At 43.2% G+C, this 27,690-nt stretch overlaps 1 protein-coding gene and 1 long non-coding RNA gene across 6 annotated transcripts; one reads left to right on the top strand and one right to left on the bottom strand.

Annotated features, from left to right (window-relative positions):
• The first annotated feature begins 122 nt into the window (after positions 1-122).
• Positions 123-27,690, top strand: SMARCE1 (SWI/SNF related BAF chromatin remodeling complex subunit E1). Of its 5 annotated transcripts, none has more exons than XM_081886395.1 (11): positions 123-224; positions 1,184-1,226; positions 1,911-1,954; positions 7,851-7,955; positions 12,651-12,731; positions 13,718-13,849; positions 14,525-14,696; positions 17,636-17,808; positions 20,597-20,698; positions 23,263-23,473; positions 25,906-27,690. In XM_081886395.1, the coding sequence occupies exons 2-11, from the start codon at positions 1,220-1,222 to the stop codon at positions 26,115-26,117; spliced, it is 1,239 nt and encodes a 412-aa protein (XP_081742521.1). In that variant the 5' UTR covers positions 123-224; positions 1,184-1,219; the 3' UTR covers positions 26,118-27,690. The 5 variants fall into 5 exon arrangements, with proteins under 5 accessions (XP_081742521.1, XP_081742519.1, XP_081742522.1 ...); XM_081886393.1 differs by having other exon boundaries at positions 7,851-8,018; XM_081886394.1 differs by lacking the exon at positions 123-224 and adding an exon at positions 339-361 and having other exon boundaries at positions 7,851-8,018.
• LOC309355610 lies at positions 15,746-19,080 on the bottom strand. The gene is made up of 3 exons (XR_014162559.1): positions 18,574-19,080; positions 16,583-16,686; positions 15,746-15,992 (listed from the first exon to the last, which is right to left on the bottom strand). It is a non-coding gene; the product is annotated as an uncharacterized lncRNA (long non-coding RNA).

Here is a 27,690-nt window from a genome sequence, read left to right as displayed (position 1 = left end):
ACTGGGTGCAAATGTCTTCCCAAATTGGGATGTTTTTGTTTTTAATTCGAAAGTGGGCAATGGGAAGGGTGGGTGAGAGAGCAAGGGCGAGGGGAAGGTTTGTGTGGAAAGTGCTGAAGAGGAAACGGAAGTTGCTGCCTTCCCCCTCTCTCTCCATCCCTGCTTCCGCCGCTTCCCTCTCGTTGGAGACAAAGGAGCGAGGCCCGAGGCCCGTGTTGGAGCCGGTGAGTTTGCGGGGCCCAGTCTGGGTGTGGCGCCTGAGAGAGAGAGAGAGGCTGCGCGCCCGTTAGCTTTCCTCCTTCCCCCACCCGCTGCGAGGGTGGCGCCCCCTCCCCGCAGTCCTCACTAGGTCTACTCGGAAGTAGGTCCTGCTGAGTCCAGCAGGTCGTCGTCCTTTTTTGTGGGAACGGACAGGCAGAGCTGGCAGTACTTCAGTTCATTCATTTATTTTATTGCGTTTATAGAACGCCCTTCGTCCGAAGATCACAGGGCGGTTCACAGCATAAAAACAAAAAAGGCATAACGTGATTTTTAAAAAGAAAGCTCTCTCTCTTATATATGAAAGCTATATATATAATATAATATAAATCTCAAACTCCCAGGGGCGTTATTGATAACAGATTAATTTAGGAGGATCAGGGTTTGTGGGGGACGGGACTCAGGGGTACTCATACCCCTAAACATTTTGTGAGTCTAATTTTTGCCTCATTGAATGTACATATGTGTGTGTACACACACACATATAAACACTGATCCTCCTAAATTAACCTCTTATCATTAATGACTGAGATTTTGATCTTGTTACAGTAAACAAGCACATTTTGATTCAGAGTTTTTTCTTCTCTAGAGAGGAAAACCATTTGCGATATTTGGTTTCAACTTTTTCTTTTGGTACCGCATGAAAGAAGTCACTACAAGTGGGTAGTGTTTAAAGAGGGAGGGAAATAAACTTTTCCTGCACTGGTTCGTATCTTTGCTCTGAAACAACAAGGGAATTATCTGTGTTTAAGAAGGTAGCTCAGTACTGCAAACAATGAAGTTTATAGATGATTGTTGTTCAGTGCTGTATATCAATTATGCACTTCAGTTGTAGATGTTGGAGGACCACATTGGTCTAACTGTTTATATGGGATGTGTCAAGAGAGAACATGATTTATAGTGACGTTCTACTTTTCTTTTTCAGATCTAATGTCAGCTGGTTGAACACTTTTCTACCAAAATGTCAAGTAAGTTCAGCAGCATTCTGTGTGTATGTGTGTGTGTTTTCTTATTTAGTTCATATCCACATATAGAATAGCACCAATATTTCATTCCATGGATCATTGATAATGATATCTGCACTCTCTAAACCAGCCTTTCTCAGCCTTGGGTCCCCAGACATCTGGGGGCACCTGGGGATCCCAAGTTGAGAAAGTCTGCTCTAAACCTTCCCAATTTTGAACTACATACTTAGTGTGTTACTGTCACTGTCTTTATGGCAAAAAGTTCATTTGCACAAGAGCTCCAAATCAACTATAATTGTGCACCCTGAATTTTCCAAAATCCTGAAAATCATGACAGTCTGGATGTGCCGTCACATGAAAAGTCTGTTATTGCTTCAGCAACTGAATCAGCCACCCTTTTGTTGTTCAGTTAGAATAGGAGAAGGAAAGAATACAGAGAAATTCTGTTGTACTTTTAATTTATTTGGACTTGCTCGTTCTACTCACTTCTTTGAGTTCTTGGGAACTGAACACAAGATTACAAACCACTGCTTGGATGCTCCTATATGAAGTATTTTCTTAAACGACCGACTTTCCTCCCCCTCATCTATTCACCTTTTGATTTGATACTTGATTTTTTTTCTGGCAGTCTCTAGGTTTCCAGCTTGTCTACATAGTCATTCTCTCCCCCCTTCTTTTTTAAAACAGAAAGGCCATCCTATGCCCCACCACCCACCCCAGCCCCCACAACCGTAAGTATGAAAGTATTTTTCTTACTTTGTAAACTAAAGCCTGGTTTCATTTTAGTTCAGCAAAGAAGATACTGCAGAGCTCTGTAAACCAAATCAGACAAATGGTTCCTCTCAAACAACGTGCTTAAATTCTGACTCCAGTCCATACCTCAGAATCCTTTGCCAGCCCTGGCTGTGGAGTGCTTTTAACTGGCATTTTCAAGAATTAGAACTTGGGGTCTCATGCCTGTTGCTTGCTATGTTTCCAGACTATAATACGAGCTTACTTCCTATAACATTTGGCATTCATTTTTGTAAAAGTACACATTTTAATCTCGTGTTGCATCTTTAATCCAAGTAATATCACACATAGCTTCTTTCCAAAGCACCTAGTAAAAGCTGTGACCACACATTTTTGGAAACCTGGATAAATTCAAGCTCTGTTTTTTAAGACTGCTAAGATATGAGCATCTGTGTGGTGATAACAGGCATTTGTGAAATTTCCCTAATTGTATATTGTAATTATTCCCATAGAATAAGGTATAAACACCTTGGCAGGGAATGGGGGCAGGGGGGAGATGTTGTTATAGGTATTAGATACAGTAGCAGAAGGTGGAAGTGAGGTACACAAAGAACAGCAACAAGGTTTTCACTTCTAGGGAAAGAGAGTAGGTTAACCTTTTGAGTAAACACGTTCAGAACATCTGTGTGGTGTGTGCTATGAAAAGGAAGGCACACTATAAGCAACATGCTTTAGAGAGCAGAAGATAAGAATTAAATGGAGGCCTCAGGTTTCCACTTTGTGACCAGGCTGGCATGTCATGCTAAACCATTGTTGAGTGCAGGTGAGAAGAAGCGTTTGCTTTACTAACAGTTGTCACATTGTCTATGGTTTTTAACTATAGTTAGTTTAAAACAAGCCAACTTCAAATTGTGTTTTCAGAAACTGGCTTCTTTAACCAAATTGACCACAGGTTTGGATGACACAGGAAGCTGTGGTTAAATAGAAGTGAAGGCCCCCAACCCCCTCCTTAGCTATGTGGAGTAGGTGTGCAAACTCAAGGCTTGGTGCAGCTTCTTGTCTAAGCCAAAGTGCAACTGATATGTGAACTCAGCCTCCCTGCTTTGGGTTCTGTCTGCAGAGCCGGAGGGCTTCCTGATGGGAATTTATTGTAGAACTCACACCATGTTTGACATCATGTCAGAATACCATCCTATGGCTCTTGCCATTTAATCTGGATTTTGTGTGGTAACAGAAAATAATGAAAAATAAACAATTATACATCTGCAATTATACTCATGCAAAAGCTCACTGATTCCATTTTTTTGTGGGCCGTTTGTCACATATGCAGTGACCTTTTTGGTAGGTGTTCTCCCTCTTCTCATTGCACCTCACCTGAACACAGCCTACTCATTTTGTTTCTGGTGGCCCAAACAATTTGAACATGCCTGTTTCCACAGATTGCTACATACTGATGGTCCAACTGAAAGGTATCTGGAGAGACTGTAATTGGTGCATATCACTTTTAAAAAAAAAAACTAAGGCCGTGCGCAAAATTGCTTTTGCAAAAAAAGGAAAACAACCTCTTATTATTAAACCACTATATTAAAAATATTTATTGCCCACCTTTTGGGAGTGCATTCAAGCTGCAAACTATGTGCCTAGTGTACTGTCTCAAAGTAATGATTTGGGTATTAGTTGCATTTATGGTTCACCTTCTCCAGAACAGAATAAAACAGAATCTCGGGATGGTTCAAGAGCTGAGAATTGTCCAGGTTTGGGTATACTGGACAGAACTGTTGGCTGGATCCTATTTCCCCCTTTTTCTGTGGCGCTGCTAAACATTTTATATCTATTTGGTCATTAGTTACTGTAGTGGCCTGGTTTGCACATAACATTAAACCATGGTTCATTAAGCTATAGTTCATTAAATCGTGGCTTAGTGTTATATGGGAGCCCTCCCCAGCAGCTCAACTATGGTTTGTTTGCTCCAAAACAAACCATAATCTGACGGCTTCTTGGCTTTTGGACTTGGTTTTAATTATAGATTGGTGCTGTGTGAGAACCTGGTACCCTTCTTTAACCACGATTTAAGCATTGTTTGTCCACTCTACCTATTCACCAGGCTACAGAATAGAACCCCCATTATTAAAAGTTGTATTATCTAGCCATCAACAGCTATATCATTTACATGGAAAGGAGCCTCACTGATTTGTGCAGAACTTACTTCCATCGAATGAGTTTAGCACTGGGGTGCCAATAACATTTCCTTAGAATCATAGATGTGTAGAGTTGGAAGGGACCCCAGGGGTCATCTGCTCCAACCGCCTGCAGTGCAATAATCTCAGCTAAAGCATCCATGGCAGATGGTTAGTCAACCTGTGCTTTAAAACCTCCAAGGAAGGAGGGTCCACAACTTCCCAAGGGAATCCATTCCACTGTCAAACAGCACTCACTGTCAGAAAGTTTGTTTCTGATGTTTTTTTCTGATATCTCCTCTCAGTCTTCTCTTTACCAGGCTAAACTTTCTCAACCATTCCTCATAAGGATTGGTTTCCAGGCCCTTGATCATCTTGGTTACCCTTCTCTGCACACATTGCAGTTTGTCAATATCATTTTTAAATTGTGGTGCCTAGAACTGGACACAGTACTCTAGGTGTGTTTTGACCAAGGCAGAATAGAGTGGTATTATTACTTCCCTTGATCTGGACTCTATACTTCCGTAGATGCAGCCTAGAATAGCATTAACTTTTTTTTGCTGCTGCATCACACTGTTTACTCATGTCCAGCTTAAGGTCTACTTAGACCCCTAGATTCTCTTAACATGTACTGTACAACTTGCAAGCCTGGTGTCCCCACATCTTCTGTTTGTTCAGCTGGTTCTTCCTGCCTAGGTATAGAATCTCATATTTGTCCCTATTGAAATTAATTGCATTAGTTTTGGCCCAGTTCTCCGGTCTGCTTAGGTCATCTTGAATTTTGATTCTGCGGCATTGGCTTCTCCTCCCAATTTGGTGTCTTCTGCAAATATGATGAGCATCCCCTCATACACCATGTCCACAACATTCCCCTGATCCATGCAAGGAACCTACTACTTGCTTGAACTCCCTCTTTCTTTGAATGTAGCTGAATAAATATTTATTATTATTTTTAACTTCACTTGCAAGCCCGGGTTCATTCTGAGCTTTGGCCTACCTGACCTTTTCCATGCAACTGTTGGCTACTCTTGTACACTTGAACATAAAGTTCCTTGCCCTCTGAGATCTTTCGATGCACTGAATTCTGATTACATTGATTAAATATTGTGGCTGTGCAGTTTCTCTTCAGGGCTGCAATAATTTTAAAATAATTTTGTGTCACCCACTTCATACCAGGGTAACTACGTAAGCTTTCCTCCCACTGCGTTCTAGAAACATCTGGCTGGCTGGAGTCCCCATTGCATTTATTTAATTAAAGTATTTGATATATCACCTGCCAGATTCACAACCTCCAGGGTGGCTTATAGGGATATTTTGAAATGATAATAATAGAACTATAAAGAACCAGGAAAAGCACATTGACAGCCTGAAAGCAAATCTGTTTTGAAAGACCTGGGCAAATAAAACAAAGTCTCCTGATGCCAGCAGGATGTGAAATTTTGTGCCAGTCTGCCTGGGGAGAGCGTTCCAAGGCCCTTTCTTTAGTTGCTACTCACTTAAACTGCAGGAGAGGCACCCAGAGAAGGGCCTCAACAGAGGACTTAACCATGGAGACAGGTTTGTGCGGGACTAAGCAGCCCTCCTTATACTTGACAGCTTTCAGGCTGTATAGGACTTTAAAGGTTAACAGAAGCACTTTGAATTACGCTCAGAAATGAGCCAGCAATAAAGACATTTAAGTACTAATGAGTTAGGTATGTTTCATTTACTGGTCCTAGTCAACCATCTAGCAACATAACTGGGCAATCTATTATGGGATGTTTCCACGTACTTGCACCATGTCAATTTTTTCTATCCTGTACAGCTCCTAGCACCCTGCTAGAGCTAGATAAACATTGAAAAGTGAGGTGTGGCAGGTGAATACGAGAGCAAGTGCTTTTTCGGTGGCAGTGCTCTGACTTTGGAATGCCTTCCTGGATGTTTTTGACACCATGGAAACACCTCCCCCCCCAAAAAAAAAATCATTTTAATTTATTTTGTGGCGCAGCTTCAACGATTTCTATCTCAGCTATGGGATTTTCAGCTGCCATTAAATATTCATTCATTGGAGGGGGGGAGTTAACTTGTATTTTAGATACCGTATTTTTTGCTCTATAAGACGCACTGGACCACAAGACGCACCTAATTTTTGGAGGAGGAAAACAAGAAAAAAAATATTCTGAATCTCAGAAGCCAGAACAGCAAGAGGGATCGCTGCGCAGTGAAAGCAGCAATCCCTCTTGCTGTTCTGGCTTCTGGGATAGCTGCGTAGTCTGCATTCACTCCATAAGACGCACACACATTTCCCCTTACTTTTTAAGAGGGGAAAAAGTGAGTCTTATAGAGCAAAAAATACAGTAACTGTTAACATGCAACCTATAGTCTTATTTGGTTGAATCTAAAGATCCAAAATAAATACTGAAGTTTGAACCGTGAACTAATTTTGAAAATACAAACGGCTTAAGAAAATATTGGTGCACTGAGCACCCATATAAAGGACTAGTTCTACTTGGCTAAACATATTTAGATGCTTTCCTATGATGTATCATGTCCTTTGAGTATTCCAGTTTTCTGTGGGGGTTTTTGTACCCCAAGAGCACCTGGATAAGCAATGAATCAGAGCTGTGAATCTCCATTTTTCTTGGGAGTTTTCCTTCAGCATCCTTCAGAAGCACCTGAAGGGTAGTTGGTTTAAATTTCGGTTGGCTGGAGCCCAGCCCCGCAGGTTGGGTGGTAATAGTTCTAAGGTTATATTGATTATTTTAGAATGTATATTTAAATCAAGCATGCAATTTGCCATTCACCTACAGAGCATAGCAATTAGCCCCCAGGCGGGCAGATGAGTGGCAAACTGGGTGGTTCAGACGCAGAGCCAAATCATGCTTTGACATTATGTCAGCAAGGAGCTTTGGGATTTTATTCTTCCTCTCCTCATTGCATGATGCAGTTCCCTTCTTCTGACCCGGCTATGAAGCAAGCCATGGTCTGCTGTTTTCAGTGTTTGAAATTAGCCAGGCGCCAGGTGCATTTTTCACCTGGCTACCAACCACTTGCGACCAAGTAAAGATGCCAGAGTATCACAATCTAGAGGTGCATGTCTGCAGATCCTTGGATCTGGACTGTTTTCACACACCCATACCCCATCCTGTCAGATTCTATCAGTTATATTTTATCTGCACAATCAGAATGAGTGTCACAAACCAGAATGCTTTTTCTGTGCAGCAGGAGCAGGAGCAGTGAACAACATTATAGTTTATCGTTGTAGCATGTCTTCAGTTACCCCATCGCACTGCCCTGATCGCAGTTGTGAAGAATATCCGTACATTATGAATGATCAGTGTCACCATTAAGAATAAGAGGTCGGAATAGGCCTATATAAATGTGGACTGTCTAGATAAAGTGACTTTTCTTATTTTAAGTTCTCAACATTCTTAACCTAGCTCAAGGTTGTTGTCTGAACCAGGCAGTTGTTTTAACTTTGAGGTTACACCCATCCAGAATCTGCAGTGGCAAGTTTTTTTTAAAGAGAGAAACCCCTCTTTCCTCAACAGGTTTCATTCAGGCTTACTGTCCCTCTTGAGAGAGGGAGAGAGAGCCAGCTGCTGTTAACACCTCATTATGCTTGTTTAAATTTCCGGTTGCTTTTGCATGCTGTACTGCAAACCATTTTCATTTCTCTGTGTTCTCCTCGTTGGGATTCATTTCTCATTCGTGTTTTTGTCTCATTTGTTTCCATCAGCAAATGCCCAGCACACCGGGGTTTGTGGGATACAATCCATACAGCCATCTGGCCTACAACAACTACAGGCTGGGAGGGAACCCGGGCACCAACAGCCGGGCCACGGTAGGAGAATCAACTATTACGTCATCCGGCAAACAACAGGAAGTGACCAGAAATGGCTTTAGAGTTAGGTTCTTCTGAATCTTAGCTGATACCACTTTTTTATTTTCATTTTTCAAATATGAAACATGAACAACAATAACTTGTGGTTTCTTTCCCTCTCTCCCTAGTCTTCCTCTTTTTTTCCTTTCTTTTTTTTCACTGTGCACGTTTTACATAATGGCCTTCTATTTGTAAAGCATACAACAAAATGGGGTGAGTTCATGTGTATGCCCATTGATAAGTGGAGCATCACATATGGGTGAAACTGTTATCGCAGATCAGGCACCACTCCCAGCACCTCTTGACTGTGGTTTCCATGGAGGCAGCTCACACATTGCCTTGCCGGGGCACCAAGGGAGAAGGAAGCAAGTGGTAGACATGCACAAGGGAATCAGCCTTTTGAGTTCCAGAAGAACAGTTCACTTAAAAGGTGGACGTGCTTCAGCATCTTCAAGACTTAACTTGGCAGAAATGTTACTGAAGCTACAGCCTACTTCCTCAGATGGGTGGACCTTTTCCAAATTTGCAGAAAATTGTTTTAGAGCTACATTAGTACCTTGGATCCCAAACGCCTTGCGAGTCTAACGTTTTGACTCCCGAAGGCTGCAAACCCAGAAGTGAGTGTTCCGGTTTGCTAATGTTCTTTGGAACCTGAACATCTGTCACAGCTTACGTGGCTTCCGATTGGCTGCAGGAGCTTCCTGCAGCCAATCAGAAGCCGCATCTTGGTTATCAAATGTTTCAGAAGTCAAACAGACTTCCGGAACGGATTTCGTTTGCTTCCTATCTGCTGCCAAAGGACATTCATTATTTTTACTCTTATTATCAATATATATTACTTGCCCTTCAGCCTTAAGTCCTGGCACAAAAGCAATGTTTAGAAACAATATAGACATAAACTGGCCCTAAAAATACACAGCTTTGGTGCCAAAAGCCAGTGTAAAGAGGTGCATCTTCATTCGACAACAGCTGTACAGTATAATGAAGATGCCAGATGCACTTTTTAGCAGCTGCCATAGAAAATGCCCCTTCCTGGGCTGCCAGCCCCTGAACTTTGGGGGGGGGGAGAATAACCAATGGGGCTCCCCTGCCAATCTTAACACCCAGGGGGGGGTCTGTAGAGAAGGAGGCAGTTTCAGGTACTTGGGGCCTGAGTCATTTAGGGCTGTAAACAGCACCACGAGCACCTTGAATTGGGCTCAGAAAGAAACAACCTCTAAGCATTGCTGGTGGAGAATGCTCCATAATAACCTGTTAGCACCTAGGCTGTCTTAACTCATGTCATCTGGCTGCTGTAGACGGCATCACAGTGACCTGCCAGTGGTGACCGCATCATTGTGAGATCTTCTTTCCCATGCTTTTCCCCCTGATAATGGGGCAGTAACGGGTCAATACAGGCCAGACTTAATTACATGCTTCCTTTCCCCTTGATGGTTGTACTCCCAGCTGAGCAACATAGGTCTAGGAAAGAATCCCACTCCTGGCCCATTTCATGCATTCCCTGCCTGCTTCTACACAGGAACGGGGGTGGGCGGGAATAACGCTATAAGGAAGTGGCTCTCATGCCCCTCCAGGAACATGTGTAATATACCTTGAAAAAGCATTTTATAAGTTAGCTAGCAAATTAATAAAATGCAGTTGCTCTTCTGGAATTTGCTAGTAACCGATAACTGTAGTAAGTGTTAGAACAGTGTTCACCCACGTTGGACAGTCAAACAAGGTAGCACATCAGCTATCCCCAGTGTGGTTCTCTCCAGATGTTTTGGACTGCAGCTCCCATCGGCTATGGACAGCATGGCCAGGGGTGGTGTAATTCAAAGAATCTGGATGATACTCAGCTGAGCAAGGCAGAATTGCATAGTAGCTGCTGTCACGGCCTGCCCCTAGCAGCCCCAAAACCAAAGTGTGCAACTCTCAAGGGACTCTCATGTCCCTTGTGGAGTTCGTCCGCAGCTCAACACAACACTCATTTGATAAGTTGAAGAGAGCCCTCTTTTGGCCCTTGGTGCTCAGATCAGAAGTAGATCAATGTGGCAAAGCGATACAGAAGGCACATAATACGATGGCGGGGAATTGGTGGCCCTTCATGCTTTTAAGTCACATTTCATAGGAAGGATTTCTTACATTACTAAGATCATCATAAGGTGTCTGTGTGTGTTTTTCCCAAATACAGTTTTTGTCCATTCATCATTTAAAAATCTTATCCCCAAAGACTTTTAAAATCTGAATTTAAGTTCAGATTAAAACAGGTTTTTATGTTTCACAGATTTCCATTGTATATATGTCATGAGCATTTACACCTTTCTCTGCCGTGTATATTTCAATATATGTGGTCTTTAAAAAAAACCTATTGATTTATAAGCATTAAATTAATTCACTGAATGTTTTCAGGCCCATTGTTATGTGTGTGCATGTATCTGTATACAGTTGCTAATGCATACACCTCAAAAACTTATATATAGATATAGATATTTCAATGGAAGGGATATATGAATTGATTGGTTCAAAGCACTTCATAAATATGAGCAGGAGCAAAGCCTGGGGTTATTTTCCTGCATCAAAACAAAACAAAAAACCGAAGCGCTTCTGGAATGCTAGAGATCTGATCTTGCAAGCTTGCCACACATGTTTTATCTCAGGCTTAGTGGTCCTGCCACATTCTGCGAGATTGACCTTACTGTTCTAAAACTAAAATCCATGCAGAGACCTATCTGTATGTATATGCCTTCATCTTAAACACTGCGGTTCCAGGGCAGCTATATGTGCTGCAAGGTGCAGGTGGAATCTTGTTCATGCAGGCTGCCCCGTTAATTGCTATGGAAAGAGGAGATCCACGCGAGCTGAGAAACTGTGTGTGCTGATCTGTTTCTTCCATTGAAATGAACAAGAAGCCCATGGAGATGGTGGTACAAGTCAGAGCTTCTGGCACTGTAAGCAATTGCCAGATGTGGGAACATAATAGTTTATTATGGTAGAATTCCATTGTCCAGAGTTATCACACTATCAGAAATAGTGTGGGGAATTTGACTCTTGCAACTTCCCTTGGGGTCCATTTAATATAGTTGGTATTCAGTCCCCACATGAACACAGAACACTGGACCATAGCCATGGTTTGTAAACCACTTAGAGATTTTGCTATAGCAAAGCAGTATATAAATTTGGTTTTGGGTTTTTAAAATATATATATATATATAACAAATATACTGCACTCATTTCAGCAGAAGAATGGAAGCCAAGGCTTTTAATGGAAATTGTGTTAAGACTGAGGAGTTCTATCCTTCTGGCAAACTATAGATAATGCAAACGAAGTGTCAGCTTGTCTTGGATGGATGAGAGGTTGTATTTGTGCAAATAATGTATTTTGGAAACGAGAAAATAAATCATAAAAAGGAAGGCACTGTGTAGCTGCCAGCCAATAACACCTATTTGTTTTAGTGTCTTTCTTTTTCTTTCTTATTGAGTGCAGGCAAGGTGCTTGGCGGTTTGTACCTTTAAGGAAGACAAAGGTCCCTCCTGGAACTCACAGTCTAATTTGGACTCCGACAGTGAAATTCGGATTCATGTGGTGTACAGGTTGAGGGAGCCAACCTTGCAGAGTTCTTGTTATGATACGTTTTCTGGGTTCTCCCCACCCTTAGCCTGCCTTAATGGAATAAGTATAACCTGAGAAGGCCTTGAGTGAAAGAATATCCATACTACTTCAGTTCTGTTCTCTTGCCTCTTCCTAAAGTTATCTATCTCTTTTCTTTAGCATTGAGGTTGCATTCACCCCTGAACTTGACCACTGGTTTGCTACTGTGCCTATGGCAGCAAGTATCCCTAATGCCCTGCTGGGCTGTGGTTCGGGGTGGGGGTGGATCTAAGGAAGCTACCACTGTAAAATCCCACTATCCCCAAGAAGCCAGCCTAAAAGAGGTCAAAATTGGGTATGCCCAGGATTTGGAGCAGTGACTACCATTCCCCTAAACCAGGCATGGCCAAATTTGGCCCTCTAGCTGTTTTGGGACTACATCTCCCATCATCCCTAGCTAACAGGACCAGTGGTTAGGGATGATGGGAATTGTAGTCCCAAAACAGCCGGAGGGCCAAGTTTGGCCATGCCTGCCTAAACAATCATAGCTGTCTAGAAAGGTCCTGTCAAACACAGCATCACCTATACTCTGCTATGCGTTACAGGCGGATTATAGGAGAGCAGCATATTTCACAACATGAAACAATGCCAACAAACTGTTGGAAGTTAGCAGTAGTCAAATCCCCATAGAGCTGTGGGTGTGGAGGCTACAAAAGGGATGTGTTTAACTCCAGCGCTGGGGTGAGGCAGGTGTGGATGCAGCCTCAGGTATTTAGTGCTGGTAGAGTTAACAGCTGCTCTCATTAGAAAGTGAAAACGGACTTTTGAAGCCACTGTTACAAGTAGAGAAAATCTGCTACTCTTTCATTTAGAAATCTCTGTACTGACAAATTCATCAGAGGTGCTGTCGGAAAGTATGCCCGACCCAGGGTGCTGGAGAATGTAACCCTTCTGATGAGAGCTAATAATGTTGCCTGCACCCGTGTCTCACTTACCTGTGTACGTCTCTTGGTAAATGCCTGTCTTGGCGGTTCGCAAATGTTTGAGATAAGATAACCAGTGGATTTTATTTGGTTCTTCTCTAGGCATCATCGGGTATCACAATCCCCAAACCCCCTAAGCCTCCAGATAAGCCACTCATGCCCTACATGAGGTACAGCAGGAAGGTGGGTACAGAACACTTGGTCTTAATTTCAGTAAGCAGCCCTCAAAACCACGTTAGCCTCGTGCTTAACGTATTTCGTGGTGGTTCTTAAAAGTGTGCTTGAAAGTGTGTTGTTGTTGTTTTCTTTCCTTAAGGGAAAACTTAAGAATGCAGTTTGTCTTCTCTTTTCACAGTGAAGGCAATAGCGAACCATGCAAATGGAGCGGGGTGGGGAGTTAGTTTCGCTACAGGACAAAACTTGGCCACCGTACTTTCGGGGGACAAATGAAGAGCTACATTTAATTGAATATTTAGACAATGCTTAAAACTGCTGCCACCCCCCTCTGCTAACAAGGATGCATCTGGTGACTTGTTGACATACTTTTCTGTTTTAAAAGTATCCAGGATTGGTGCAGCTCGATAGCTGGACTTTGCAGTAGTGACAATAGGACCTACTTTGCTTTTTTGAAAAGTTGTGTGTGTGTTTTTTTGTTTTTTTTAAAAAAAAAGAGGGTGCAGTGCCATTCCTCTCTTTCTCTCCCCCTTTTTTAAAATGTGAGCTTTTTCCTGATTAAAATGAGTACCTAGGACAGCGCCTGATCCAATCCGTTGTCGAGGAGTCACTGAGCCAGGAGGACGACTGTGTTACCGGCCTTCCCATCTCTGGTTTAAAAAAAAAACCACAGCAACACCTGTTTCATCCAGCGGCCTCTCTTAAGACAAAAAGAGAAGAAACGTAATGCAGGATTTAAGGGCAAGACTGGCGGAAAAGATACTGTGCGGCTGAGAATAAACGTCGTAACTCTTGACTTCCTGCCCCAGAGAAATAATCAAACAGTGGACATAGCATAGCAAAAAAAATCTGTCTTAATGTAGCCTTGCATTGTGGTGATAGCTCTCAGAAAAGACCCTAGTCATGGTAGTGATATTAACAACAACAAAAATAGATGTGTTTAATTTTATAAGTATTCAGTTAGCTGGAGCTTTACTACAGATGTTTTTATTAAGGTCTGGGACCAAGTGAAGGCGTCCAATCCTGACTTGAAGTTATGGGAAATTGGGAAGATCATTGGAGGGATGTGGCGAGACCTCACTGATGAAGAGAAGCAAGAGTACTTAAATGAATATGAAGCAGAAAAGGTACACGGAAGAAATCCCTCTCTCTCTCCCCCAAATGACACTGGACGTCTCTCTCTCACACGTGCACACACGAGGCTAAAATCTTTTTAAAAAAGAGAGACTAGCTCTGGAGGAGGAGGTGATAAAGCAGACTCACATACGAGAGAGTTATTGAGGAAGGAAACTGAATCAACTCTTTGCTGTACGAGCCCAGCTCTCCCGGGAGCTTTAAGGAAAGTGTGGTAGAAACACGATACTTGGATTGCTTGAAAAGAGCCCACTCAGGGGGAAAACACAACACCAGATCCTTCAATTAAACCTGAGTCAAGGTTGTGTGCCGTCCCTCTCTGCCCCCCAACTCTAAAGGCACCTGGAAATAAAACACAGTTTAATGAGATTTCCCTCTTCCAGTTCCTCCCAGCACCACACTCCTCCTGTATTCCCTTTGCTGTTCATTATATATGGACGTGCACCGAAATGTTTAGATGACACCCTGCCCTGCCTCTGGCTGTGAGACCTTTGCAGAGGAGAGCAGTTGAACCTCAGTAAAGCTGCCCTGAGATGTTGTCCACCCCTTGATTCGCGTGAAATTGGTCCTTGTTTTCCTGCAAGGAGCCTTTAGTCAGAAGGATTCCCCCAAGGGCAAGGGAGACTGTTTTGGGTGCGATTTTTAAAATGTATCTGTCAAAACTATAGATAGAGTACAACGAGTCAATGAAGGCCTACCATAACTCACCCGCTTACCTTGCCTACATCAACGCGAAAAGCCGCGCCGAAGCCGCCCTGGAGGAGGAAAGCCGGCAAAGGCAGTCCCGGATGGAGAAGGGTGAACCTTACATGAGCATCCAGCCCGCCGAAGACCCAGATGGTAAGCAGGAGTAGCAGTTGTGCTGCTTTCTGCCTGTAAGGAATGGCAAGGGGGTTGGTGGGGAAGCTGAAACTTTTTACTCCAAAAGGCTGCTTGGCAATATAATTGTTTAGCAGGAACTCTTGGGCCAGTTACTCATCCCAAACCCAATCTCTTGTCACTCAGCCCCACCAGCTTGGGGGTGGGTGATCCATACTAACAATAGTAATTATTTATTATTTATACCCCGCCCATCTGGCTGGGTTTCCCCAGCCACTCTGGGCGGCTCGCAACAGAATATTAAAAACACGGTAAAACATCAAACATTAAAAACTTCCCTAAACAGGGCTGCCTTCAGATAGTTGTTTATTTCCTTGACATCTGATGGGAGGGCGTTCCACAGGGAGGGCACCACTACCAAGAAGGCCCTCTGCCTGGTTCCCTGTAACCTCACTTCTCGCAGTGAGAGAACCAGCAGAAGGAGGAGCTCATTGTCACTGTATTAAGTGATACTGAATATATGCTCTTTAATCTTGGCAGAATCAAAACACATTCTTTTGCAGGGATGCTGAGCAAAGAGCCTAGATCAGGGAATCGGAGGGAGCATCCCTCTTCTCTGCCCACGGGAACTATCTCCAGCACAGTCTCTGTGTGTCTGGCCTTTTAACTTCAGAAGGCATGAAAAGGGCCAGGTCCCCATTTCTTGGTGCCTTTTCGAAATCATGAGCTTTATTGTGACAATTGCACTGCTCTCTTGAAGTGGCTGAATAGGATCAAGTCATCCTAGCTCTCTAACTCTTCAGTTGCAGGGAAACATGGATTTTTCCAGCTCTCACATTACAACACCTTGTCTTGCTCTGTGTGTGTGTGTGTGTGTGTGTGTGTGTGTGTGTGTGAGAGAGAGAGAGAGAGAGAGAGAGAGAGAGAAAGAAAAAGCATCTCACTCTTATCCTATCCCTGGAACCTGCATTTGCCAGGATTCAGCCTTCCAACTTGGGTTTGAGGGTAACAGAGAACACACAAACCTGTGCAGAATGCCTTTCATGAGACCACAGTAAGCCCTCACACACTTAGGATTTGCAAGGATGGGGGTCTAAGGAGACATAATAAGAATTACAAATAAGCTTCACTCTCCTACTTCTCATGGCAGAAATTAAGCATGGGGTGCGGCATCATATTGAGTGCGCAATCATTTTATTTCTTGGGCCAGACTTAAGTGCTAGCCTTGCTGCTGTCAGACGTCCAACGTTTTTATCAGTGTGAACTCATTGGCTGGAAGGGATGGGCTAGAAATTCAGGGTGGCTCCTCGGTGAAACCTATCCAAAAATAAAGTGTTGTTTAGATATGAGGCCAAACCCATAGCCGGTATTTATCCTCCTCCTCTTCAAAGCAAAAATTTTAAAAAGCCCTTTGGTGCTTGACTGTCTCTGGCATTCTTTTGTTTGTTTGTAGATGGTTCTGGCTAGGGGAGGACGGGTGGGTGGCAGCAAGTTTGCCATTCAGTTTCATTAATGACTTGTGCTGGGAAAGATGACAGGGCGAGGGCTTGCTGTGCTTCTGCAGAAAAGCAAACAAATCAAAAAGCCACCTTCCTGTTTCCTTCACTGATGGCACATATACATTCCTCTACCGAAAGAAGGCCGGTGCTCCACCCATCTGTGAAGCACAGCTTGGTTCCTTTCTCACTCTATGTAGCAGCCAAGGATGATGATGTTCATGATCGCTTTCATAAACAAGCATAAGCTAGGGAAGAGACTCTTTAATGTAGAGGTAGAATAGGGTCCTCTTATCATCCTGACCATTGGCCACGCTGGCTAGAGGGCCACAGGCTGTCCAACCCCAGGCTAGATCTTCCTACAGGTTGTCCTCTTCACTCTTCCAAGGTTGCAATACTTCGCATACTAACATGGCAGAAAGCCTTGTGGAGCACAGCGAGGTTTTCTTCTGACTAAATGTGCTTCAGAGTGCAGTGTAGTTGGCTTCCTCTAATTGTGAACCCCTCTGCAGCTTCTGTATGAGAAAAAAGAACCTGCGTCTAGTGACACTTAGAACAGGAAACATTGAGTTTGAGAGCTTGTAGGTCGTGGTGGCTAAAGGCACGAGCTGGGTTGTCTACTGTTCAAATACAGTGGTGCCCCGCAAGACGAACGCCTCGCAAGACGAAAAACCCGCTAGACGAAAGGGTTTTCCGTTTTGGAGGCGCTTCGCAAAACGAATTCCCCTATGGGGTTGCTTCGCAAGACGAAAAAAATCTTGCATCCCCCCACGGGTTTTTTTCGCTTTTTTTGCCCTTTTCTTAAGCCGCTAAGCCGCTTATCAGCTGTTCCGCTGATAAGCCGCTTAACAGCTGATCGCTGGAAGCCGCTTGACAGCTGTAGCGCTAATCCGCTAAGCTGTCAATGGGCTTGCTTCGCAAGACGAAAAAACCGCTATACGAAGAGCCTCACGGAACGGATTAATTTCGTCTTGCGAGGCACCACTGTAACAGTTCAGTCTTGAACTCATTGGACAGCATAAGAGTCATATTTGTTGAATTGGCCAAAGGCCTAGGAGAAGAGGAATGTTTTTGCCTGGTGCCTAAAGATATGTTAACAAAGATATGCACCAGACGGGCCTTCTTGGGGAGAGCATTCCACAAAGCCAAGCTTCAAGATTTCAGGAAACTTGGAGATTCTTGGGAGGGATAGTGAAGTGACAGAAAGGAACAGAGTGAACAGAAAGCTGTACATTTGAAGAGGTTGTATCCAATCTTAGTCCTACTCTAGGTACAGCCATTGAAATAAGCAACCTAAGATAGTCATTCCCATTAATACAGTGAGTCTACTTGTGAGTAGGACTTGACATTAGATACAACCCAAAGTTACTTAGCCAGTGTTACCTGTGAAGCTAAGCAGTGGTGAAACTGCAAACTGCCCTGGTATCTTCTATAACGCAACTACTGCATACATTTTTGTTTCAGATTATGACGACGGGTTTTCTATGAAGCACACTGCCACAGCCCGTTTCCAGAGAAATCACCGCTTAATTAGTGAGATTCTGAGTGAAAGCGTCGTCCCCGATGTCAGATCCGTGGTCACCACAGCAAGGATGCAGGTTCTCAAACGCCAAGTCCAGTCCTTAATGGTTCACCAGGTAAAGTTTGGCTATATGAGAATGCTTAATAAACATAATAGCTTTTCATGTGCTCGGGTGATACCTGTGCCTATAACAGCAGCAGTCAACCCAGTGTTTTGAAATCTACCTGTTATTCAGGTAAAATCTCCCCGTTGTTGAGACCTGTCACTAGCAGTGCTAGTGGGGAAGAAAAATATGAAATACCTTCAGTATTTTCTTCATTATAAGTTCTGTCCTTGTTCTGTCCTTTGTTCTGTCCTTGGGCTCTGAAATCATCCATAATATTGGACTTCCTGTGGCCTGAAATGGTTTGAGCACAGCAGCTGCTCCTGTTTAGAGACACGTTTGGCAAACTTTTTTTCTGATTTGTTACAGTCCTGTTCAACTCTAGTCCTTGTTTTAAAAGTCCTCCCTCCAATCCACAATTCATGGGCTCCCCCCCCCTTTCTTTCAAGATGGTGCAAAAATATAAGATGATGTTGTTTTTCTTGAATTATTTGTTTACCTTTTCTTTTCTTCCACCTCATGCCAAACAACTCATGTATCATTATTTGTATATCTTGCTGCTGCTTCTTGCAAGTGTGTCTTGCGGGGGGAGCGGATCTTGCTATAAACATGCATGTGTTTCAAAAAGCAGCTTGGGGAGAACCTACAAGTCTCTTGAAGGTAGCTGAACACATATCCTGAGCCTATGATTCACACACACACACACACACAGAAAGAGAGAGAGAGAGAGAGAGAGAGAGAGAGAGAGAGAGAGAGAGAGAGAGAGAGAACACTTACCTCTTTCTGACTTTGGGGGATTGTGGGGGGAGGCCCAACATTCAGTGCTTTAGACAATTTCTGTAGAGAGATCAAATGTAACAAAAGTTATGGACTACCTCTTTAAATATCCCGGTACATGCTGTACTTTGTCACAGAGATTCAACTGTTGAACCAGGTGAAACTAGGAGCCACTCTTTCTAAAGACGCTGTTGCAACTTTTCATTAGCATGCAAACTGCTAGAGGCTATTTCTCTGCATGCTAGGGTTTGTTTCCCGAGTTGCTAAATATGTGAACTAAGTGTTCCTTCTCCAAGATTTAGCATAGAAAAACAATGGTATGTACAGGGTGTGGGGAACCTAAACTGAAAACAATGGAAAATGCAAAAAGCCAAGTTACGGATTGGTTGCAATACCATCAGTTACATGAAATGTTTAAATTAGATGGGGGGGGGAATGGTTTTTCAGACCAAAGCTCACAATTCGAAAAAGAACTTCTACAAAACGAAGAGAAACTTTTGTCCAAAATGTATAATATGTTATTAGTAAAAACTGATAAAAATAATAAAAACAGCATCAACTGATGCGGAGTTCAAGTCGACGCTACTACTAACGACGACGCCATCTTTTCTTAAATGAATTTAAGAAAATGATTTGCAGATGGTATTTAACTCTGAGTAGGCTTGCTAAGAAGTATAAGACTGAATCAGATAAGTGCTGGAGATGCAAAGAGGTGGACGGAATGTTCTTTCATACATGGTGGACTTGTAAAAGGGTAAAAGAGTATTGGGAAATGATCCATAATGAATTGGAAAAAAATGCTTAAAAATACTTTCCCTCAAAAAACAGCGTCCTTTCTGTTGGGGATAATTCAGACTGAAATTCCCAGGTGTCGAGAAAGGTTATTTCTCCTACTGCAGCCCATGTTTTGTTAACCCAAAAATGGAAAACAAGCGAGGTCCCAACCAAAGAAGAATGACAACTTTAGTTGACAGAATATACACAACTTGCAGACTTAACATACAGAATAAGAGAACAAGAAGAACATACGTTTAGAGAAGATTAGAAAACATTTATTGAATAGATGGGAAATAATTGTGTACAGCTGAAAACGTTGGCAGCATTAAGATAAATTAATGTAAGTAAGTTTTGGTGGATGCAGTAATGGAATACTGAATGGTATAGTTTTTGTAAAATATGCAGTGGACACCTTGAGAATCCCTTTGTATACTTCAGGAGGCAGCATATGTGCATATTAAAATTAAATTCAAAATAGCACTGCACCTTCTGAACTGTGTGGCTAAAAAGCCAGCCCAACTAACACCTTCCAAATGCATTCAGGCTGACAAATCTCTTTGGGAAAGAGTTCACAGGTGTGTGGACCATCTTGGCACACAAATGGAAATGTCACCAGGACACACTCAATTGATAACAGAAGGACTTGTAAAATACGGATCTTAGCGTTCAAGCAGTCAAGCATATGGAGAGAGAGAGAGAGAGAGAGAGAGACTTATTTTAAAGCACAGATAAATTAGCATTTCTACAGCCATTTACAGTGTCTTTAAGCTTGGGTCTGGAGCGTAATAACCTGTTTGTAAAGTGTTTGAGGCATTCTGGTGTGCTGCCAAAAATAAACTTTACTTCCTTATTAGTAGAAATTAAGGACGTGATTATACTACAGTCTTAAACCTTCCCACATACACACATCCCAAATATGGGTCTTTAGAATTATGATCCCGTGAAGAGGCCTCAGCTCTAACCATTCTTACAAGTCTCAGGCAGAGGGATGTTTGAAGTGGTCCACAGGCAAGAGAGTGGCAAGGATTTCTTGGGAGGTGTTTGCCAAGGGAATAAAATGGTTCATATTACTTGGCCTCATTTTGTTTCTGAAATCATCTGCTTTTATTTCAAAGTAGAGGATCTGCATATTTTTCTTCAAATTCCCCGCTCTCAAATATAGCAGTCTTTCGCATGAACGTTTGAATTAACGTGTGTTGGTGTTACAGCTGTGTGCTCACTTTTTAATCTCATTTTCCACTCACAGCGGAAACTAGAAGCTGAGCTCCTGCAGATAGAAGAACGTCACCAGGACAAGAAAAGGAAGTTTCTGGAGAGTACAGAATCCTTTAACAATGAGCTGAAGAGGGTAGGGTTCTGCAGAGCTTTTCTACTTGTTCCGTGGACTAGTAGGCTTTCTCAGTCAAGGGCTGATGTGTGACTCCCCAAAGCAGGGAGGAGGAAGAGCTGAAATCCTCTGCCATTGCAATTTTCTAACGCTTTGTTCTACTGAGTCTGTCCGGTTCCATGAGCTCTTTTGTCTGGAAAGACTAGGGAATGAGCCTGAGACTTTGTTTTCTGCTGCGGATCAGCCCTAGGGTAGGTTTAGTTTCCTTTGAAGCAAGGCTTCACCTTTTCGAAATATTGTGCCTCCCAGTACACAGGTTGGGAAGGAGCAATGGGGAAATAGCATCTTGCACCAGTAGTCTAGTTCCAAGACAAAATAAGTGTAGGCCAAAGAGTCCACAGACTTTCCTCTTAAGCTCTCTAACTTGCACCATGTCCAAAGGCAGTTTGTGGAGAAGACTCAGATTTCTGGATATACCTTCAAATAGAAGATTAGCCTTCTCACTAACATGCTGGGTTTCAGGTGGCCTTTCTCACTAACCTCATAGCTTACTATGTGTAGGAATATTGTCAGTGGGGGAGCATTCTCTCATGTGAGCCAAACACACCTTAGTCTGACGCCCAGACATATTAATCACCTCTCTGAAAACGAAGCCTATCTCAGCTTTTAAGATTCAACGAGGCTCACAATATTGGACGGGGAATGAACATGATGGCTCACCTCCAACATACCCAGCTCCTGTGCTTCCCAGTGACTCCTATATCATGATGTTTGAGACCAAAACAGCAGAACTGCTGTCTTAGTAACTATTTACTTTTGCTCAGTGCTTTTTTTTCTGGGGGGGGCACAGGGGTGCACATATCCCTAAATGTTTTATGAATCTTAAGTTTGGCCTCATTGAGGGGCAGTGTTTCAAGATGAGTAGGAAAATTATAATACCCCTAAACATTTTTTTTAAAGCACTGCTTTTGCTTTAGGCCCACATAACACCCCAAACTAAACTGCATGCTCATTGTTGCTGGCCAAGTTCCTTTTATTAATGAAATGGTTGTTTGACAAAGGGAAGTGATTCCGTTTCGGTACCGCAACCCGTCCTGACTAGCTGAAACTCTAGGGGAAACGTCTAGGGAGTTTCAGTCTGGCTGTTGGAGCATGCTGTAGAAAACTGAAGGTGTGAAATTCAGATTCTCATTGGAAAGACAGCATCCAAAAAAACAATGCATGTCACTTTTCCACACAAAGCAGTTTGCCACACAAGTACAGCAGTGACGGAAATATAAAAACTCCCATCGTAATCCCAGCTTGATGTGTCAGACGGGCGTGTGTAAAATCTGTTCCACAAACAGAACCATTTATGGGTAAGAAAATCTTCAAAACCTGACGCAGTAGGTGTTTTTATAGTAAACCGTGGCTACAACCAGTGCTTTCTCTCCCCTAAAAAAATGTTTAGGGGTGCTTTCATTTTCCTACTCCTCTTGAAATACTGCCCATCAATGAGGCCAAACTCAGATTCACAAAATGTTTAGGGGTATGCATCCCCCCTAGAAAAAAGGCACTGGCTACAACAGTCAGCTTTTGGTCTCTGGTATGCGAGTGAAGCAATCCACACACAGAGACACACAGTCTTCTGTACCAGAGGGGCTTTGAATGGAGCGGAGGTGTCCCTCTGCCCTGTGTGGCTCTGCTGGAGCTCCACCATAGGCGGGGGAGCCCTGCTGGTCAGAAGTGTCCCAGTGCTCCTGCCCAAACAGCAGGCAAGCAGAAACTGCTGGCGGTGGCATCCTGGCCAGCAGTAGCCAACAGAAATCCCTGAAATGTGATTTTGTGGGAGGGAACTGCTGGCTCCTGTGTAGACCCTCCTGCCATCACATGGCAGCCACAGGGCCAACCTGGGATGCTTTGCTGTTCCAGCCTAGGAGCTGACTCGGTGAAGGGGGACATTTTCCCTGCCTCTCTCCCCATACCTTCTTCCCTGGCTGGCGCGAATGCTGTGGCTGTGAATGCATCGCTGGCTGTGCTGCCTCACCAAGCCCCACAGGATTTTTTGAGGGTGAATTAATCTATAATGTGGTCCCAGCACTTTCCAACAGGAATCTTATCAATCCTGTTGAAATAAAGATGTGAGCCTGGAATATCCCCACCACCGGAACCAAGCAGTGATAGATCGGACTAGTTCAAATTAATTTTAAAGGGTTTTTTGTAAGCTACAACTGAAACACACAAAGCTTGTTGGTTCTTAGGAATAATAGTTTCTGAGCTTTGCCAGCACAGATGGCTTGCAGTTGCCTCGAATGTTGGGTTTTGGCTTTGATTTTGTGCTAAAATATCTATTTAAGATAGTGTATATGAATCACACCTACAGTGTGATTTATTCATACATATTGTGCATCATATTTCTGCTGTATGTATTATTCCCTTATTGTATATCGGAGGGAGGGGAGACTGAAGTTGGGAGAAAATGCCATGCCTAAGGCTGCCTAGTGACGTCATAGTGGAGACAGGACTTGGGCCTGCAGCCCCAAGGTGATGAGAGAACCTGGATTTTAAAAGTGACACGTGATTTTTCCCCTCTTCCCCACATCCAGCTGTGCAGCCTGAAGGTGGAGGTGGACATGGAGAAGATAGCGGCCGAAATCGCTCAGGCCGAGGAGCAGGCCCGCAAGCGGCAGGAGGAGAGGGAGAAGGAGGCCGCGGAGCAAGCCGAGCGCAATCAGAACAGCACAAGCGCCGAGGAGGAGCAAGCAACCAGCAAGGCAGAGGAGAAGAAAGAGGAGGGGAGCACTCCGATGGAAGCAGGTAATCGTGTGGCAAGCCCGGGGGGTGTCTTCCCTTGAAGTAGCAGTGGTGCATGAGGGGGGCATGTAGCCGAGGTCGGGAGAAGGGCTGATGTTTTAAACTGAGCCTTTTCTTAAAGGATCTGGAGTCTGTACAGTGGTACCTCGGGTTACAGACACTTCAGGTTACAGACACTTCAGGTTACAGACTCCGCTAACCCAGAAATAGCACCTCGGGTTAAGAACTTTACCTCAGGATGAGAACAGAAATCGCACGGCGGCAGCGAGAGGCCCCATTAGCTAAAGTGGTACCTCAGGTTAAGAACAGTTTCAGGTTAAGAATGGACCTCCAGAACGAATTAACCCGAGGTACCACTGTATTGAGTAGCACAGTTGAGTTTTAATAGGCTCCCCCATCAACCAGTGGCTTCCCCTTTTTCACGTCTCGTGCATCACTGCGGGAACAGGTTACAGCCATGTCTGGTTATGCAGATGTGAAGAAGACTGAACTCTGCATTGACTTAATAACCAGGGCTTGTCTTTAGTTGCCATTTATGATACAGCCAGACTTTCATTCAAACAAGGTCTCCTCTTCTGTGAGAAAAAAGAGGAAGAACTTTCCCGAACTTGGTGCAGTCAGGCTGGGTAAGAGCCTTGACGTAGAGGTGCCCAGAGCAGGATTCTTCCTCGATTTATGCCTCTGGGTCCAGCAGCTGATGGTTCAATGGAAAACAAGTTTGCCTCTGAGGGGCCCTTTTCTCTTAGTAGGCGTTGAGGCTTTGTAACAACTAGTTCCCACTCCACCCCGCAGCCAGGGGGAAACAAAGCTCTCAGAATAGAATAGAGAAACTGCATTTCCTTACATGCTTTCCTTGTTGGGAGAGAGTGCATAGCCCCCCAGACCCTAGCATCATAGAATTGTGGAGTTGGAAGGGGCCGCAAGAGTCATCTAGTCTAAATCCCTGTGATGCAGGAATCTTTTGCCCAACATGGGGCTTGAACCCACGGCCCTGAGATTAAGGGTCTCATGCTCTACCAACTGAGCTACCAAGACTGAAAGAATGAACTCCGGAGAAGTCTATGGGGAAATAGTAGGCCTGCTCCTTTCATCATTGCTCATAACTCAGTTATATTGTTTCATTGGTAACATAAGAGGGAAAATGACTATTGCTTATTCTTAATCTAAGCACAATCACCAGGACTCCTGATTAGGCGTTTGGGTATGTGATGTTAATTGAATGTTAATTCTATTCTGTCCCGTTTCCCCCTTTTTATTGTTTTTCTTAAACCACTTCACAAACCAGGAACTTACACATTGACCACTCATAATTAACCATATGCTGTAGATATCACCACAAATTTATTATGCTCCTTGTGCCATGAGACTTGGTCTGTTTATCTGTATCATTCATTATTTCTGTGATCCTTATTTATAAAGCCTAATAAAAAAGTTATTTAAATAAGAATATGAATAATAACTCTGATACAGTTTGAAGGGTTATGCAGCAGGGCCTGCAGCCAGAATTGTTGAGGAAACCCAGCCAGATGCATGGGGTATAAATTATTATTATTATTATTATTATTATTATTATTATTATTATTATTATTATTATTCCTTGAAGCTAGGAGGGGTGGTGTTGGTACGGATTGCCCCTTTTTGTGCAGACCACGAAAGCACTTCTGCCTCTCCATCATCCTGATTGTGCTCACAGCTTAATTTGGGGCATAAGGAAGGCAGGAACTAGGCTGTGCCAACACCTCCCAAAGAAATATGTCAGTAAGGGAAAGCTTTTGTGTGGAATTGGACTTCCTTGAATCTGTTCCCCATTGTACTGCACACTCTCTCGCTCAGCCCAGCAGTTGATTACCATGGCTATAGTGATGCCTCCTCACCTTTCCCCCACATCTTTCCAACAACAATTCACAGCCCTTTCTGCCCCCGTACTGGCAGATCTTAGCCTTCAGAATGCTCATTCCATGACATCATAGCAGTCCAGCCAATGGTTGGAGAGGTGGCTTCCCTTTTCAGTAAAGGGAAGTTAGAGTTCATGCAGCAGGCCAACTAGGGAGGTTTCAAACAATGCTGGTGGAATTTAAGGTGGAGGATTTGGGGAAACTGCAATTAAAACAATTTCTGAATTTCCGTACCGTGTTTTAATATGATTACTGAGCCATATCCCTGTGATAAGTAACCAGTCTGCCAAATTACCGAATATTAATTCCCCTTTGTATATACTTGGTTGTTATACAACCTAGGCTCTACAAGCCAACTATTGCCCCAAGAATCTACAAACAATACCCATCTTACGAATAGCAACTCTCAAGACAGGATTGCTTTGTTTTCTTTTCTTTCTGGGCACACCATACATTGTTTGGACGCCTATTGTTCTGCCTGAAAAGCTTTCTAAATTCAAAGGAGGGGAAATCTCACTGACAAACTTGTTTCTATGGCAGAGGAGCCTCCTGCGGAAGAAACCATTGAGAGCCAGCAAAACGGTGAAGGGACATCCACTCCGGAAGACAAGGAGAGCGGCCAGGAAGGAGTTGAAAGCATGGCGGAGGAAGGAACGAGCGACAGCAACACTGGTTCCGAAAGCAACAGCGCCATGGTCGAAGAACCGCCAGCTGACCCGGTGGTTCCGGAAGACAGTGAAAAGAAAGAATAAATTTTTAGCTACTTTTCATGCATCTCCCTTTTTTAAAAACAAAAACAAAAGATTAACAGCATGGGAAAGAAAAGAGGTGGTATGTAGGTTCCTCTTGGTATTGTTTCATGTTTTGTATGTTGGTCACCACCAAATGGTTACTGGGCATTTTAACTTTTTGTGACATCCGATATCCAAGGGTCACGAATGGCTTTAGAGCGATCAGTTGGCACAGAAGCAGATCCCAGCTTGCATACAGCTGCATCATAATCCACAACAGCAGCATCACTCTTCTCTCTCAAGGAAGCAATTTTACTCTATGATTTGGTTTTTTAAATTTTCCTTATGCCCTCTTTCCAGGGAAAAGTTATAGAGTGTTTTAGAGAAGCATCCACATATCTGAATAATCCCTTTGTTCTCAGTTGAAGACTTGGCAACTTCGAATCAGCTTATTAAGTTATAGATTCTGCCAAATTCACTCTCCCTCTTTCACATTATTTAAAATTGTGTGTGGAACTGATACTCAAGATTTCCACTCCTTTCAGATATAATTAAAAATTGGTTATCAGTGAAAAGAAAAACTTCCTTCCTGCAAAATTAAATTGCCATTCGTTTTTGTGAAGAAAGGAAGTTTCCTGTTCCACAAAACTGCATTTCTGAGCTTATTTTTTAAACCCCTTCTTGTTTTATTTCCTCTCTACCCAAAACACTTTTAAAAAACACACCACACAGCTCATAGTTTTAAACTAGTTTTATTTTATTTTTTAAAAAAACTTGTTAGGGAAATCCTTATACAACTTTGCATGGAAATTGCATGGAAAGATCTGTATAAGAGCTACAATCGCAGGACACCTTCTTTGCTCTTAACATCCCACTTTTTCATTGTCTGTAAAAGAAAATCTGACTTTCCAGCGCAGGGGGGAGGGGGAGCAGAGAAAAATTGTAATATTTCAGAAGTCTGAAATGTGAGAAAGGCCTTTAACCAGAATGCAGTTTCTCCCCAGGCACATGGTGATTAAGACCATTCCCACTGAAAATGCAACTGCATTATACAGCTTCATTAAGTCTTGCAGCTTTATGGAGCAATGTGGGATCCTTGAGGGATTCCCATCACCGCCATTTTGATGCTCCTTGATCCCTTTCCTGAGAACGATTTGATGCAAAGGCAGTAGTGGAACACAATCCAAGGCAGTTGTTTGAAGCTTGTCAGAGCGTTTCCCCTCCCACGCTGCGCTGTGCTACCATGGCACCATGCAAGAAATTCACGTCAAACAGCTCTCTTTGGAGTTGCAGCGAGCTCTTAGGATCCCTTACAGCACCACCAAGTTATTTGTTTTTCTTGTTAAACGCTGTCTGTCTGAGAATTCTGCTTCAGGGTTGCCCTCCACAGACGTCTTCTCAGCGGATTAAAAAATAAATTAGTAACTTTAAGGGAAGGCAACGCCAGTCTTTTTGTGAGTGTCTCCTAATCCCTTGTTGGTTTAAGGATTTATGGTGGGTTTTGTTTTGTTTTGTTTTTCAAACAACTCTCTTTGTTCTGTTTTAAATGGTTTTTCACGTAATAAACTAAAACATGTTTTAAGAAAATGGAAAA

The sequence above is a fragment of the Podarcis melisellensis genome (assembly GCF_964234715.1).
Source record: "Podarcis melisellensis genome assembly, chromosome: 13".
Taxonomy (NCBI): Eukaryota; Metazoa; Chordata; class Lepidosauria; order Squamata; family Lacertidae; genus Podarcis; species Podarcis melisellensis.
Note: the sequence above shows the minus strand (reverse complement) of the source record. Positions and strands in the feature narration are given on the sequence as shown.